Source organism: Sturnus vulgaris, chromosome 13 (assembly GCF_052056855.1).
Source record: "Sturnus vulgaris isolate bStuVul1 chromosome 13, bStuVul1.hap1, whole genome shotgun sequence".
NCBI lineage: Eukaryota > Metazoa > Chordata > Aves > Passeriformes > Sturnidae > Sturnus > Sturnus vulgaris.
In genome coordinates, this window is record NC_142255.1 from 11,087,089 (window position 1) to 11,103,911 (window position 16,823).

Genomic DNA, 16,823 nt, shown 5'->3' on the forward strand with positions numbered 1-16,823 from the left:
ACACACAGGAAAGATGGGGCAAGATTATTTGCAAGCACGTGTATTGACAAGACAAAGGGGAATGGCTTCAAATTGAGGGTAGTTTTAGGTTACATATGGGGAAGAAATTCTTTACTGTGAGGGTGGTGAGGCCCTGGCACTGGTTGCCATGGGAAGGTGTGGATGCCCCATCCCTGAAGGTGCTCAGGGCCAGGCTGGATGGAGCTCTGAGCAACCTGGTTAGAGGAATGAGTCCGTGCCCATGGCAGAGGAGAGGGAACTCGATGCCATGTCATCCCATGTCATCCCAGGTCATCCCATGTCATCCCATCCCGTGATCCTGTGTAAACACGGCCTCTCCCGGGGTCGCCCCTCCCGCTCCTTTTGCTACCGCCCCGTTCATTTTCCACGCCCGCCATGAGGGCCGCCCTGGCCCCGCCTCCGTCTCGGCCCCGCCCCCTCTGCCCCCGCCCCGATCCCATGGTCCCGCCCCCTGCCGCTCCCGCCAATGGGCGCGGGAGCTGCCGGTGACGCAGCGCGCGGCCCCGCCCCTCCCGGCGCTCGGTTTCTGTTTCGCTCCGGGGTGCGGGGGCCGCCGCTGCCGCGATGGAGCCGCAGCCCGACAGCCTGGAGGGGTGGGTGGCCGTGCGCGACACCGCCTTCGCCGAGCCTCAGCCGCCGCCGCGGCTCCGCTTCCTCGTGGGTTGGAATGGCGCGGAGGGCGCGTTCGCGGTGACCTGCCACGGGCGGGCGGAGGCGGCGGAGCAGGCCTCGCAGAGCTGGGCCGGGCTCTTCTCGGCGCCGGCCCTGCGCGGCGTCCACCGGCAGCTGTCGGCCGTGTGCCCGCGCCTGGAGCCCGCCTTCCCCGAACTGCCGCCCGCGCTGCCCGGCGCGGCCGCCGGCGGGCTCTGGGCCCTGCTGTTCCCCGGCGGCGCCGCGCCGGATGAGGCCGAGCTGCAGGAGCTGTGCCGGGCGCTGGAGCTGTACCTGGGCTGGGCCCTGGAGCTCTGCGGCGCCCGCGTGGTGCTGGACGCGCTCTTCGCCGCCGACCGCTGCTGCGACGACGAGTACTTCGAGAGCCTCCACGAGCTCCGCGGGAAGGCCCTGCGCGGCCACCTGGCCCGGGCCAAGGAGGCCCTGCGGCGGGTACGGGCCCCGGGGCCGGGCGCGGGGCGGAGGGAACCAGGGCGCGGGGCTGGCCCCGAGGGGTGCGGGCCGGGGGCTGCCGAGCCACCGCAGGGGAAGGGTTAGGGTTCAGGACTGTCTTCAGCGCTCGGTGCTGTAGCTCCGCTCGTGGGTGCACCTGTCTGAGCCTCGGCTTGGTGCCCTGTGCTCACCTGAGTGTTGCATGACAAGCCTGGCAGCCACCGCTGCTGCGGGACTTCATCGCTCAGGGCAGACTCGCCAGACTCACGTGAGCAAGGGTGACCAAGTCACTGATACCAACTTGCTCGTGATGTTGTCCACTGTCCAGATTTGTGCTTACACAAACTTTGTTATTGTCTGGAAGCCACGAAGTCAACTTTCTGAAGCACTGTCATTGGTCTTATAAGTGCCCTTTATTAAGTGGGGAATAAGCCGCCTCTGCGTGGGCAGTCAGTGTAAGGCGTTGGGGCTCTTAAGCTGCAGACACTCCTATAAAAACACATTGCTGAAAACATCCAGCAGTGTTGGGCAATGGGAACAGTAACCGAAGAGGAGAATACAGTCATATGCTAATTTTCTAACCTCCCTGTGAAGGTCTCAGACTACATCTTTGCAGTAATGCTTGTAACTGGGGGAGTCTCAGTCTTTTATTAAGTCCAAACTTAGTCCTATACAAATAAGTGGTTTGTATTCAAAGAAATTGTGTGTGGATTTGTTCTTGTTTTTTTAAGTGTCAAATTCTGCCCTAATGATTGAAGTAATGATGATGTTAGCACTTTCTTCTTTTGGTACCTTAGGTTTCTTCTTGCTGTAGATGTGTTCCTGGATCATTTCACCTTCTTGTAAGCATGAATTCAAAGGGTGATATGTAGGAACAGAGCTGCAGTTAGGACATTGGAATGTTCACGAGTTACAGATAGTTCAGGCTCACCAGTGTGTTGCTGCTGTTTCTTGCACTGCCTGTTTACAGTCTGTTTTCTGGCAAAGTAAGCTGAAAGGTATTTTATGAAAGTGATCATGCTTTGGAAGAAAGTTATGACAGTTGACTTTAGCATTCTCTTTCCTATTGCAATATTTAACAGATAAAACTACTTTTTCGGAAAGACACTGTTTTTAAAAACACAGCTTTCGTTTACATGAACATGTACCTTGTTGTATACAAAAGTCAGTGTCTGTCGCTGACAGTTCACAGCCCAGTTAGAAATACATTCCAGGCACCACATTCTTTTGGAAGCACCACAAACATCTTCAGCTCTGTAGCAGTTTGGGGCTTGGTGGTGAAGTACAGCTTGATGCCTCTGATAGTTACTCTGTGATTTCCAGCCATATTTTAGATATGGCTAAACATGATGTAGAGTGGTGGTGTACTTGCAGGCCTAACAGGAACATAAATTTGTTATACTGTAATCTAGACCAAGTTATGGAAGATTCAAGAAACAGGTATTAAATCAACCTGAAGTACCAGAGCATTCTTTTTTCCTTTTTGCATTCATGTCCTTTACTAATACTTCCCCTCTACTCACTCTAAGCATCCTCAAGGAGCAGCATGACCCTCACTTCTGATTTTAGAATAGGAATGAGAAAGTCAGCTCTTGCATTTGTATTTGTCTTCCATAATGGGGCAAAAGCAGACTCTGAAATTGCTGCAGGTGGACCCTGGGACTGTGTCTACCCACAAGCTCCTCGGGAGGCCCAAGAGGCTGCCACAATTATGGGTTTATCAGAAACGCTGCAGTTCAGATTCTTTTGTTCCCCTGTCTTGCCTGTGCCAGGCCTGCAGACAGGGTGGGTGGGAAATGCCCTTGAGCTGACTTGCACAGATCTTCTCTGGGGAAATTCCTCCATACACGGGAACTCTGCTGTGTTACCCAGACTCATCTGGCAAGAGCAAAGGTGATGGTTTAATTTCAGTGCTCTTCAGTTGCAACACAACCCAAGCTTATTCCTTTTAATGCTTTTTCTCACTACTGGTAGCACACAGACCCCTCCCACCCCCTTCCCTCTTTATGGAGCTGCAGAGCACACACTGTCCTTCCAGGAAGGTCTGTTTCTCTGTGGAACTTAGCTGTGTTCTCTCAGCCAGCTCACTCTATCCTGGCATGTAGAGCATGCCATGGTCTCTGCCAGCTGGTGTCAAAGTAAAGTCATTGAAGCTTTGATTGGTACCAGTAAACAAATGCAATTGAGGGGAAATCCCCAACTTTTTGTCATAGAAGGAAATAAATAGGGCCTAGTGTATCGAAAGGCAGTAATTCCATGGAATAATTATGACTTACAGAGTGTAATACCACTAGAACTGAAGTTAGAATAAGCTATTATAAATAATACAAATGTTAAAGGAATTTAACTGCAGGGTGTATCAGAAGTAAATGCCAATCTGTTTTTTTTCTTTGCCTGAAGTCAGAAATTCTGGATCCAGAAACTCATTAGCAGGCATTTAGTAATTGTGGAAGCAATGCAACAGCTAGTTTAAGAATACCTTGCTTGTCCTTCCAGTACAGACTTCCCAAGATTCCCATTTATGCTTATGGAAAACAACAACCAAGTCATCTGCACACAGTTATTAGACTGTTTCTGGTGGACGCCCCAGGCAGGATGCTCCTTGCAGGCTCCTGGTGGAATGAATGTGCAGCAATTAGTGCCTTTAACAGTGTGGTACTGGAGGTATTTTCATCTGGGGTGGCTGCAGAATGCCTGGCACAGACTCCTGTGCAGTGGGAAGTCTTGGCTGTGGAAGGACAGGTTCTTCTCACTGGAGCCTGGCAGCATCCAGCACACACAAATGTGAAGCAGCCGTGTCTGATTTACCTTTTATCCCACTAGGTTCTGCAGCAGCATAAAAGTGCTGACACAATGGTGGCTTTGATGAAGGTTTATGAAGAAGAAGACGAAGCTTATCAGGATTTGGTCACCATGGCAACACAATTCTACCAGTATTTACTGCAGCCCTTCAGAGATATGCGAGAGCTGGCGACACTGTACAAACTGGAGATCCTGGTGAGTCTGCCTTTGCAAAGTGAAAGGCCAGGCTACATAGTGGAGCATCAGCTGCTCTCAGAGCAGTTCAGGCTCAAATCATGTAATATTTCCTACTTCTGTCTGTCTGCTTTTTTTTTCCTCTTCCAAACCACCAAACATGACTGACCGATTCAGAGTAAGGGCAGAGCCACTCCCAGAGGATCTCGGAGTCCATGATAATAGCTTGACTAGAACTGCAGCTGACTTCCCACCAGTGTCCGTCCCACTTACAGGGAGACTATCCCCAGGCTCCACCTCCCTGGGGTTTTACTCTCTGGGAGGCTGAATTTACTGCAATATAAGTAGCCTTTGTTGTGCCACCTTCCATGGGATTAGTTTTTGACATTGAGAATGTCATCCCCCAGGAATGCTGATGCACCAGATGAACTCAGTTGAGGGGGTAGAACAGAAGACAGAGGAGACCTTCCCACTCAAAGGAGTTTTCCATTACTGCTACAACCTGCTAGAACTGCAGATGAAAACATATCAGTTGTCACTGCGTTCACTTCGTTTTATGTGCATCTTAAACTGGAAGCACATTCTGAAAGTTAGGATGCCCCTGGAAATTACAGCCATTTACTATGTTGATTTTCCTTAAGTAGCGTGTTAAAATTAAAGTGAGCTGTTAATGTTCTCAAAAAGAGCAGAACAGTTTTAAGTTTAGATTAAGGTGTTTGGGTACTGAATGTCTAAACCTGTGGCAATAAAATGTTCAACGTACTGTTCTGAAATTTAAAGTGGAAATTGGGAAGAATGAAACAAAGCTCATATTAAAAAAGAACTAGTAAGGGATATTTAGGCTCATTTGAAATATAATTATTTTTAAAATATATTTGAATACTAGACTTGTACCCATGTCTCCTTTGTGGACTTGAAAACATTCTCTTAGGTTTCTTTTTTGTATCCCTGTTCCTGTGTGAAAGAACTGCCAAACTGGAGAACTTGCTGGTGCAATGTGCTGTCAACACGTGGGGAAAAATAGAACATTGCACATAGAAGAGTTACTTTTAGTAACAATAAAAAACACTTGTGTTGGATGTAATTTTAAAGATGATAGTTTAAAAATATTTTAAGAAGTAAATTAATCCAAGTGTGAAATCAGGACTGGGGAGCAAAGGTTCTGAATTAACCTAGAGAATGAGAAATAGGAATGAGCAGTGATTCACTTTGTGACAGGTGAGGGGAAAGTCATGTTTGCCACAGACTTGAAATATCTCCAAGTGTAGCACAGTGTGGCTGCACCTCAGTGGGAGCCAGGTGGTAACTGAGAATTTTGTGTCCTTGCAGAAATCTTTGCAGTATGATAATTTGGGGCCTAGAAGAGTAGCAGCTTTGCAGAAGGATGCTGAAGAATGGACTAAGCGAGCTGAGAGTGCTGTGTGCTCCATTCAGGATATCACAGTGAACTACTTCAAGGAAACTGTAAAGGCTCTGGCAGGTAATCAGAATGATTTACACAAAAGGTTGTGTAATACCTAACTTAGGTGACTGAGAGCTCTTCTTATCTCTGCAGAACCTCAGGTTTGGGTGAGTATCCAGCTTAAGAAAGAAATCACTTTATTCACTTAAGATTTATATCTTTTAACCAATTTGGTTTACAACTTGGATTTGACTTGCCTTAGACTTATGGCTGCAAACCTCTGCACAAAAACCACAGGTGCTTTTAATGTTTGATGTGCAAGCCTCCAGGATTTCAGTGAACAGAGTATGTTGCTGTGCAACTGTTAGGGTATGTTTCCATGGTGCAATGAAGTATTTTACTTACATGTATAAGATCACAAATTCAACCTTGTAATCTTGTAATTTCTAAAGCTTCAGAAATCGTTTAATAAGATTAGCATTTTTAATACTTCAGAAAAACAAGGACTAGTAGTACACTGTATTTCTCATGTTTTACTGCCATGTTTTAATCTACAGCAATGCACAAACAGATGGAACAAGATGAGGAGAGATTTGGTAAAACCACCTGGGCATCAGCTTTGCCACGACTAGAGAACCTGAAATATATGTTAGCAAAAGAAACTCTTCAGCATCTGAGGGCAAGAGAGTTGTGCCTGAAACAGAAGAGAACTGGCATTCAGAAACTCGTAAGACCTTACAAAGCCTCCTTTTGGGTCACTGTTCTTTGAAGGGCTGATCAAAACCTACCGAAATGGTCAGGAGAGTAGGCTTTTGAAGTCTTTGTCTATTGAACAATTTAGGTTTTCAGCATGGTTTTATGTTGTGGAAAAAGCATGTCTGCAGTTTTTAAATTGCTCTCCCGTGTTTGAGGACACTCAGCAAAGCTTAAGATACATGCTTTTACATTTCAAGTGTCATTTCAGCATTTGTGATAATAATCTTTGAAATTGTTTCGTTTTAGGAGATAAAGAACAGATGTTATTTACAGAGGGCACTGAAAAATTAAGATACTTATTTAATATTACTCTTTGATGCCATCTAACTGCTTCTAGAAGTACCTGATACTTATTTTCCAAGAGGATAATAATATAATTGTTTTCAGCAGCACTATTATTTGTGCAGATTATAATGAAGTCTTTCCTGGTAAACTTAAGGTAAATTTATACCTTAGGTTAATAAGGCTCTCTGGTCCTCTTGAGTTTCTGCTCCAAGCCATTTCTAATGCTCTGTTTTTTTCTATACCAAAGCAGCTGCCAGTTAGACCAGGCTCCTTACAGGCATTTGTGCATCCAGACATGTTTCATGTGTGCATGTTTTGTTACTAGTGCTTTTATTTTCTGTTACAGATGGAGAATCTTGGTGAGCAAGAAGAGAATTTAAGTATAGTGGAGGAGCTGGAAATACAGTATTATGAAACACAGCTGGAATTATATAATGTACAGCTTGAAGTATTGAAACATGAAGAGATGCTGCTTATTGTACAGTTAGACACTATAAAGAGGCAGATTAAAGGTGAGACAAAGATATTATTTAAGCACATATTCAGAACACAGAAGTAACATAGCCTTCTCTGTTTTAAATTTTTAAAAAAGGATGTCATTGCTTGGGTCTTACTAGTAGAAAGCATTGCTGAAAAACATTAATGCTGTGGCACCATCTGATATTTTATTTTGATTAATTAGACACTAACTTGATAACACAAATTTTAAAGAAAAAGCTACAGTGGTAGCTCATCTTGCCAGCAGCAGTGATATGTGCATGCCCTGGTTTAGCATGGAGTAATTTATATTGACAGTGCTTAACTGCTCTAATGGCTGCAAGATCTATGCACAGAAACTGGGTATTATGAACCTGCTGAAATAGGTCCTGTAATTCATCATAATCTATTGTAATCTAATGTGTAGAAATTACAATATACATCCTATAATGGCAAAAAGAGGTGATTATAGCAGAATGGTACCTGAATACTACTGTCTTCCAGTTTAAGTATCTCTTTGTGGCATAGTTTTTCCAAGTTAGGCACCAGTCGTGTTCTTATTTGTGCTTATGAATTCCCTGTTACCGTGTACACTGTGAAATAAACATTGCTGCCACTTATTACATAACTGAAGCGTGGTAAACAGTAAAATAAGACATCCAGTGTTGATCAGAAGAGTCTTCCATTTTACAGGAGAACTTCAGTTGGTGAAGGTAGGAATTGAAACACAGGGAGACATTTGAAAGAGGAAGCTAAATAACAAATGCTAACAGCATAAATTTGATCCTGCAAAGTACCCCTGTGAGTAATGTGACATGTTTGCATATGACTGTGAAGGACCCAGCTCGGCTCTGGAGCTTTACACTTACTCATAACTAACTCACTGCCTTCAATGGCTTCTAAAATGTCATTAGCTCTTTGAATGTTTAAATAACTGTGGCAATTTTTGGTTTCTTAAAAAATGCCAAATGCCTTTTTAGAGAAACAGGATGAAGTTGTTTACTATGATACATGTGAAAATCCTGAGGAGCTCAAGGTCATTGAACAGAGCATGGGACAACATTACGCTGACTTGTCAGCAATGACGATGCTGAGGCAGAAGACAAAGCAGTTGGAGACAAAGCGTGGGACTGTCTGTGCGAGGAGAGCCTACCTCAGGAACAAAAAAGTAAATGCAGTCCTGGAGATGTGCATTTTCTTCAGCTGATGTCTTGACTCATGAGGGATGGACAGGAAATAATTAGGGAAGTTTGGGTGGAGCGTGCAAGATAATTCATGACTTGGTGCCAAGGCCTGCAAGCAGAAAGAGGGGCAATGTGACTTTAAGCCAGCTTTACACTCTGTGGTGTGGTGCAAGTGTGTCTCTGGCTTAGAAAGAAAGCACCTGGGTGACCCAGGTGTTCCCCCATCAGCTAGACCTTACCAGAGCCCTGTGGGACCAGCTGGAGCTTTGCCCTTGCAGCCTTTTCCAAAGCAGCTGCACTACCGGAGGAAACTGGCCTTCTGTTGAGGAAGCTGCAGTGATAGGACAACCCACACACTGGTACTTTACCTTTGAACAGAAGGAAGAGGAAACTTTTTAACAGCTGCTGTTCTTTCTCCAGCCTCTCATTTCTGTGCAAAGGGCAGTTTTTCATTTGTTTCCCATACAGAGCAGAACACTAGGAAGACACAAGCTGATTCTCATGAACCTTCTCAGTAACACGAGTTTACCTGCAGTTCTGCTCAGGCAGAGAGCAGAGTTTAGGTTCAAGACTGTCTGATCTTTTATCCCTCAGTAGCCTGGACAAACTGGGAATTACATTGGAAATGTTTTGTGAGCCATCATTGTCTCTTGCTTGTAACTACTTCCTTGACAGACACTTCTTTTGCTCCTGTTTTCATTTACTTAATTGCTGTCTATTGGTTGTATAACACTGAAGCCGAATGCCCCATGATTTGCAAATGCTTGTCCAGCCATGTGGATAATCCCCCTCTGTACAGAGACAAAAAGCAACTCCCAGAGAAAATACTGAAGCCTGCAGCTTCTTTGTGGCAGTTGTTCCTAACAGAAAGTATCCTTGCTAGGCATTTATTGTGCTTCCTATACCTTTGCTTCTCTGTCTTTTGTACTTGGGAGCTATGGCAAATAAGGGAGAGAGGAAAACGTAGCTTGGTATTCTTGTAGTGCCCTGCTGGCTTCCTTCTTGCCTTCTTCCTCATGTCTTTGCATGAGTTTGTTTCTTCTTTTTTCATCTCCCTTCTTTTTTTTTTCTTTTATTTTTTTAACCAAACTGTAAGACAGAAAGGTTGGGTCATGTCTGGATACATTTTTGCTGCAGCATGAATGAAAATATGGCTGATTGGGAGAACATTTGCTTTAGCCATGAAGGAGTCCCACAGATTTCACCATCAGGGTCTCACATCTGATGCTAGTTGAGCTTAGCCATCTTTCTTGGCACTGCCAAGCACCCAACTGTGGTTGCTATTTAGTAGCCTGTGCACAGGAGTTAATGGCACAGCTGGTGCACAGGAAATGTGAACTGACTGAGAGTTGCATGAATTCTGCTCTTCCCCCAGGATCAGTGTGAAGCGAGCCATCGGCAGAGACTGCAACAGGCAGAGGAGAGCAGGAAACGCTTCCAGCAGCATCACAGCATACAGATAGTGAGTACCAAACAGCAGCCTTGGGGAGTCTGGCAGCTGCTTGTTTTCACACACTAAGGCTCACTTACTTGTGTTTTAATGCAGAAGAGAGACAAACAAAAAGAAGAGGAGAAAAAGAAAAAAGCTTGGATAAGCCAGGAACGTCAGAAAACACTGGAGAGGCTGAAAGTATACAGGGAGGCAAGTACTGTGGACTGCAGTAGTCCTAAATGGTGTCAAAACATCAGAAAGTAGCAACAGCTCACATGTGAGCATGGTCCCAATCAGAGACAGCCATGTGGGTAACTTAAAATAGGATTATGTATAATGAGTAAAGAGGATTAAATCTCCTACAGTTTTCAGGTGTGGACTCTGTTGCAAAGAATAGAGGCGAGGAAATGGCTTCGAAGTAAATGCTTTGTTATTAATATAAATTTATTCAAGGTTGAATTTTGTGCTTGAATGAGTGAGTGGGACAAGTCTGTGCTCTGTGGCTTTTTATCTCCTTTGGGTTGATGTTTTGGCCTGTCCAATGGAGGTGTGACCTCTTGCCTTATGATTTCTTTTTCAGAAGTGTCCAGCTCATGTTGTTCTGAAAACATCTCGCCCCCAGCCTCTCAGTCCCAAGTTGCCACGAAGCATCCCTCAGCAGGCAGTGGTGCTGTCCCCTCCACCTGCATCAAGCACAGGGACAGCCCCAGCAGTTCTGTCCCCTGCGCCCTCACCGAGAGTAAGGGCAGCTCTCGAGCAGCCACAGAGCATTCTCCTTGTAGAAGACAAAGATGAACCAAAAGCTTTGTGTCAGAACACTCCAGCAGACATCCCTGTCCAGATTTTTGTTACTGGTGGTGACACAGAGGAACAAAAGCACAGCGAGGAATTGATGGTCTCTCCATGCTCACCACCCCCTCCTCCGCCTCCTCCTCCACCTCCTCCTCCCTTGCCACCCCTGCCCCCACCTCCCCCCCTACCCCTCCAGTTAAAAGCACCATCAGCACCAGAGGACAAACCACTTCTCCTCAGGTCTGATAGCCCCTCAGAAAGCCCTGCACTGCACAAACAGGATGACTCATCCAGGAGGTCTATCAATAATTGCATAGGTAAGTAGTTTACATCAGCTGGTGCTTTTTAATGCATTTCCTGTATTTTTGTGGTCTCCCTCCTTCTGCCTTTGGACAGTAATAATGTGTAGTTTTGATCAGGAGAGTTAGGCTCTTGGAAAGCTTAGTCTAAGAAACTACATACAATTGTTAATGTAACACTGACCATAGCTCAGGATGTTAAATGAGTAACAACGGTTTGTGTGTCCTGTTTGAGACACTTAACAGGGTCCTGATGCTCCAATCAGAAGACCAATGTGGGTAAATTTGTAGCTGTACTAAGGCTGCACTTCAGTGTTTATGATTTATGTACTACAGAGCTGGCAATTGGGCTGCTTCCGTTTCTAAGGTGTGCACAGCTTGTGTCTACCTACAATTTGCTTGGTTTCTAAATAAAGTTTTCCTAAGAGAATTCATGCAGAATTCAACCAGGATTTGAAAGGCAGGTGAATAGCTTTGGCATACGTTCATAGGGAAGAAATTCTGCTCTGTTACACCTTTTGCTTTGTTAGCAAGATCATGCAGGTGTAATTGAAGGCTGAACTTGGCAATTGGAGGAGTAGTTTGAATGAGAATAGAGCTCAGCAGCCTCCCAGGGCTGCACTGGTTGCATCCTGCTAACAGGTTTATTTTTGTCTCTGAGGTGAGCGGATATTTTGATTATGTCAGAGAGATTGATCTAAGCTGGAGGCAGCAATTTTTTGTTGTTTTTCACAGTGGAGCTTATGCTAGAATGAAGAATATCTTTAAACGTGGTACATTCCTTTTCAACTCTTCACAATACATCCAAGCAGCCTTTGTATCCTATCAGTTAAGAGGCAAACCACAGGCAGAAATGCTGGGGGAAGTTGAGCGTTTTTAGTTCTTCCAAGCTGTGGGGAAGTACAAGCAGCTGAAGGGCTGAGACACAGTTGTGTTACCATGGCAAACTACTGTGCATCCAGTGCAGACTTCAATATGGGATATCCATGGGATAACTCTACCACAAAAATTCTTAAGAAGCCTTGATTAGCAGCAGGAGTTGTACACCAGAGCAGTCTGATTGCTGTTGGAACAGCCTTTCTGGTGGCTAATATTTACTGCTATTCACAGCCTAACATTGATGTATTTTCATTATTTTTGGATAAGAAAAGGTATTTTTTTTCATTGGAGAGATCTGATTAGTTGTTTACATCTATTTCCTGGAGAAAGCCATCATGTCATTAGCTGTAATAGTAATTGCTAAATTACCACGGGAACTTACTGAAGCAGCTTCATAAACATGTTGGTTTTAGTTATGGGCTGCTCATGTCTCTGTATGTGAAAAGCCAGGAGAGGCTGCTTTTATGATTTGTTTGCCTGACTAATCTTTTACCAGGCAGCCCATTTAGGTAGTAGACTTAAGACTTTCTTACCTGTAGGCTTTGTAAGGCAATCTGGTAGATCTTTTCTTGATCCTTTTTAGTCTCTGAAGGTACCACAGGATTTAACAGAATGTTACATTTCAAGTGGTTGATGTTAATCACATAACCTTGTGTGCACTGCGCATGGCAAAAATATTTCTAGCTGTGAGGCACAGATGGTCTGGACCTATTGCTGTCCAGGGAAACAGCCTCCCTGTCTGACAGTCTGGAGCAAGCAGCAAAGAGTCCAGCAGAAGGAGTAAAACACAAATTAGTGTGTATCAGGAGGTCTACTGGAAGCTCTCAGTATGGTGTTCTTCATGGTCTGAAGTTCAGAAACGTGCACCTGAGATCTAAATCATATTGTAAAATAGGAATTGTTTTCTACGTCCATGCAGAAAAGAATATCTGCATAGGGCCTGATCTGGCTCCTGGTGGCTTCAGTGGTGTACTTTAAAGCCCTTCTACTCAAATCCTTTCATTTTTCTCTTGGCTGAGCAAAAATGCAATTGATGGTCTCAGCAGGCTTCTGGGCAAGCTGGGAGGGATGGTGGATTGTTTGTAACACAGAATGCAAGAGATTGTTAGGTTCAGTGAAATTTTTTGAAAGCCCATAAAGTTGTAATGAAAAAGAGCATTGTCCTTTGTGTATAATTTCTTCCTTAGAGCACAACTTTATATAATGATGAAGAGGCATTGGATTCTCGGTTCAAGATATAAAAGCTTTAACTGCTTTTTAAAAGTAGTTCCAGGGCCTGCTGTTGCAGAGCTTAAAAGAGTCTGTGCCAGAGCAGACCATTCTTTTTCCTGTCACTAGTAAAGGTTAAAGGAAGAGCCCTGAACACTTGGGCAGGGCTTCATGACTCTTAAGTGTGGCTGTCCCATTCTTTCTTCCGGTAACAGTAGATTTATCTGTTGCAGGTTCCATGGATGAGGTTCTGGCGTCTCTGAAGCGCAGTGAAGTTCACCTTCGCAAAGCGGAGCAGCCAAACTCATACGCGTCTGTGAAGGACAGCATCCTCTCTGCCATAAGGCAAGGGGTTAAACTAAGGAAAGTGAATCGAAATACTGAGAGAGATGTCAGTAGAGGATCCCCTAATGAGCTAGAGAGAAGCATTAAGGCAGCCATGCAGAGAATTAAGAAAGTGTCTGCTGATTCTGAGGAAGAGGAGGACAACGATCAGAATAATGGAGAATGGGACGGCTAACGAGCATGACAGACTTACTGACTGGAACAGAGTGTGTGCCTTATTTTGCATATTGTAGAAGACTGTCCCTTTCAAAATGAAAGAACTGTGTGATTGTGTGTGGTGTTCTCATAGTCCAAAACATCTTGTAAAGTTAAAGAATCCTGCTGATTTTCTATAGGAGTGACAGATTCGTATTTTTGCATGATAAATCATACTCCAAATTATGCTTGCACTAATAGATGTTCCTGGCTCAACCATGTAGTGTTTTTACCATATCTGAAGACAGCTAAAATGCTGAATTGAAACATACATTATTTAGATTGTTACTACACAGTAAGTAATGCTATCACAACAAAGTTTAAGGAGTGAAAAAATAACTGAAAATATCTTTTGTCAGATGAAAGTAGAAACAATTCTGTGGTGACAGAGGCAACCAGAAAATTTAGCATAATCTGGAATCTTTCTCTACCTCCATTGTCCAGAAAATTCTTAAACATTTTGTTCATCTAATACAGCTCACTCTTAAATAACTATGTGGATACTCCATTTATCATCATGTTAGAAAGTGTGCACTTATAGATGGCTTGATAATGCTGATTGGAAAAATCAGTTTCAAGTTTGAAATAAACACTACTGAAGTAATGACTGAAAAGTTTACTTTTTTAGCTGAAAGATTTAAGTATAGAGATCTTTTAGATGTTAAATGTTTTTCATACATCTACATTTAGAATGATCTGTTGGCATGAAGGAAGGCCAAAATACTGTATACAGTATTTTTCAGGATTTAGTCCGGTAATGCAGGGCTGCATTTCTCCACTGAGAACTTCAATACATGTTTATAGCTACTCTCATGAATTTAAATTACCTGATGGCTTTATAAATGGCAGGTATTTACATTGTGCCTGGAAGCTGACTGTTTAAAAATTCAGCTACATTCAATTTAGAGACTCTTGCTATTTTGGGTAGATAGTGGCAAGAATGATTGAAGTTATTTTTTTGAAGTTTATACTGACCCTTAATAAAAATACATCTTGAGAGAAGAAGTGGATTCAGCGTGCTGTCATTTTAGGATACTGCTGAGAGCTGAGCATTATTTATACCATAGTACTCTGGGTTTTGATAGCAAGTGGCAGCCATACAGCAACTGCACTCTCACTAATGGTGTATGTAAATGTCCTTATTTTCCCAAATATTTATGAATTGTAATTTGGTAACAAAATTGAAAATGCAGTGCTTTAATTCCCTGTTTCACTGTAGAGCAGCAGATCTGTTTAATCAGCACAGTAAATATGTATGCAGCAGTTTTCATGCGAGAAGCAGAAGCAGCAGCTGGGAGTTCATTTTTTACTGTTTAAGCACCTACTGCTGTTTGGATATGAGAAAAAATACCTTTTTTTTTTTTTTTTTTTTGTCCACTGCTGTCAAACCAAACAGAGACAAAAGGAACATCGGCACAGGTCAGTTGTTAACTCCCCCAAGGAGATAGTGGAGGGGAGCTGGGCATGATGGCAGTGTGCCCACAGCACCCTGCTGCCCCCTGAGCTGGGCTGGGCAGAATCCACCCCAAATACTGAGCACTTCCCATAGGCAACATCTGGTCCTGTGAAAGCAAAGATTTCTTCCACAAGGAGACCCAGGGCAGAAGGAGTGCTCAGCCCATGGGGTGGTGCTGGGGCTGAGCTGAGAGCTCTCCCAGGCCATGCCCTTTAGTGGTGCAGTTATTTAAAGCTGGATAAAGGGTGCAGAGGCTCGGCTGGCTCCCCCTGGCTGGTACCTCCTGCCAAATGGCAGCACAGAGCCCTTTACTGATTTACTGTTGCTGTGTTCCCAGGAAGCTGAACACAGAATAAGGTATGTAGAGAATTAAATGAGTTACAATTTCTCCAGCAAATCTTACAGCTTTTGTGTGTTTAACAGCAGCAATTTTACTCAGGAGAGGCCATCTGAGGATCAGCACCACTGGACACTGATTTCTTCTGCTTATGGGTTTCTTTTGTAACCATGTCTGAAACTCATCTGGGTCTGTTCTCATGTGTCCAACAGAACTCTACATCCCAGGCTGAAAAATATCCTTGAAAACCCTCTCAGAAACTGCTGAACCCACGTGTTTTCTGAAGCCCATTTCACTTGCTGGACAGCCAGCAGGTCTGCTCTGTGGAAAATGTGCTGCTGCAATTTTCTGGTTGGTGTAGAAGATTTCGCTTCTATCAAGTAATCCTCACTGCCCGGTTCACTACCAAAATTTAATGGATCCTACTCAGCAGAGTAGCTGCTGGATCACCAATTCTCCTGGATGTCAGAAATGTGGCCAAGGTAAACACCAAAAGCACTGGCATTAGCCTAAAGAGAAGAAGGTGAGAAAGCAGTTTTCAAATACATAAAAGGCTGCTGCTAAGAGGAGGGAAGTAATTTGTTCTGTATGTTCACAGGGAGAAAAGGGGCTTAAATTACAGCTGAAATGATTCAGGGTAATGGTAGGAAAACCTTTCTAACAAACAGTGGAAGCAGAGAGATGTGGGAACAGGTTGCCTGGAAAGGTGGTGGAGTTGCTGTCACTGGAAATCTTTATAAGCAGGTCAGATAAACACCCTGGTTTGCAGCCCATGGCCAGCTGAGCCTGGTGAGCTCGGTGTCCTGCTGCCTTGAGGCTCAGTTTACTCTGCAGGGGAAGCCACAGCCGGTTTTCTGGGAGATGCCCAAATGTAAGAACACTCAAAAAAACCTTTCTAAGCCGCCTTCAGATTTTTCTTCTGTATCTCTGTGACCATGACCACACTGGGCTGTGGAGGGGAGCTGGGTAAGAAATAGCCCCAGTGCCACAGGTTGATGGGACACTCAAGAAAAACACCTGCAAGTGCCAAAAGGAGAGAGGCTTTAATCTGGATTTGAGCTTAGGCTTCAGCAGATGCCTTCTCACCTCAATATGTTTGGTGCAGCTGCTGGTGGCATGCACTGTCAGCAAAGATGGAAAGAATAGGAGAAACTGGACTGATGGGTTGGATCTGTGACAGCCAGCCCTACCAGACCACTTTAGTATTAACCTGCAAAAATGCTGGGACACCTTTTTGACATTAAATACCCTTCTCAAACTACCTCACTTTGGGCTAGTAAATTAATGCCTTGCTGGTAATAGTCTGCCCTAATTGTCTCTCTGATGAAATTGATATATTTTAGACTGAAAAAATACAGTTGTCTGGCTTTAAAGAGTTAATAATGCACAAATTTGCTGGAAGTCTCAGTCATGAGGTAAAGAGATCAATTTCTATAAACCAGTACCACTGTGGCTTGTGATCTTCCTATGATGAGGGCAGTCCAGACAGCAGCTGCCAGTATTTTTATGGAGGTTTAAAGCTAATGTGTTCAAAGACTACTTGGTCTGACTAAAAGAACTTCACTTTGAAACACCAGTGCTTTGATCACAGCAAGAGAAGAGTCTGGGGCACAGAGCACTGTGGCCATAGCAGGAGGTGTCAGTGCAGCCTTGGATTTGTCCTGTGGACATACT

At 44.2% G+C, this 16,823-nt stretch overlaps 1 protein-coding gene across 1 annotated transcript; it reads left to right on the forward strand.

Moving 5' to 3' along the window:
- The first annotated feature begins 585 nt into the window (after window positions 1-585).
- Window positions 586-14,361, forward strand: WHAMM (WASP homolog associated with actin, golgi membranes and microtubules). The gene is made up of 10 exons (XM_014887774.2): window positions 586-1,125; window positions 3,949-4,122; window positions 5,431-5,581; window positions 6,061-6,230; window positions 6,891-7,056; window positions 8,002-8,189; window positions 9,581-9,667; window positions 9,752-9,847; window positions 10,218-10,746; window positions 13,050-14,361. Exons 1-10 carry the CDS (start codon window positions 586-588, stop codon window positions 13,334-13,336), a joined length of 2,388 nt encoding a protein of 795 aa, XP_014743260.2. The 3' UTR covers window positions 13,337-14,361.
- Window positions 14,362-16,823: the final 2,462 nt, after the last annotated feature.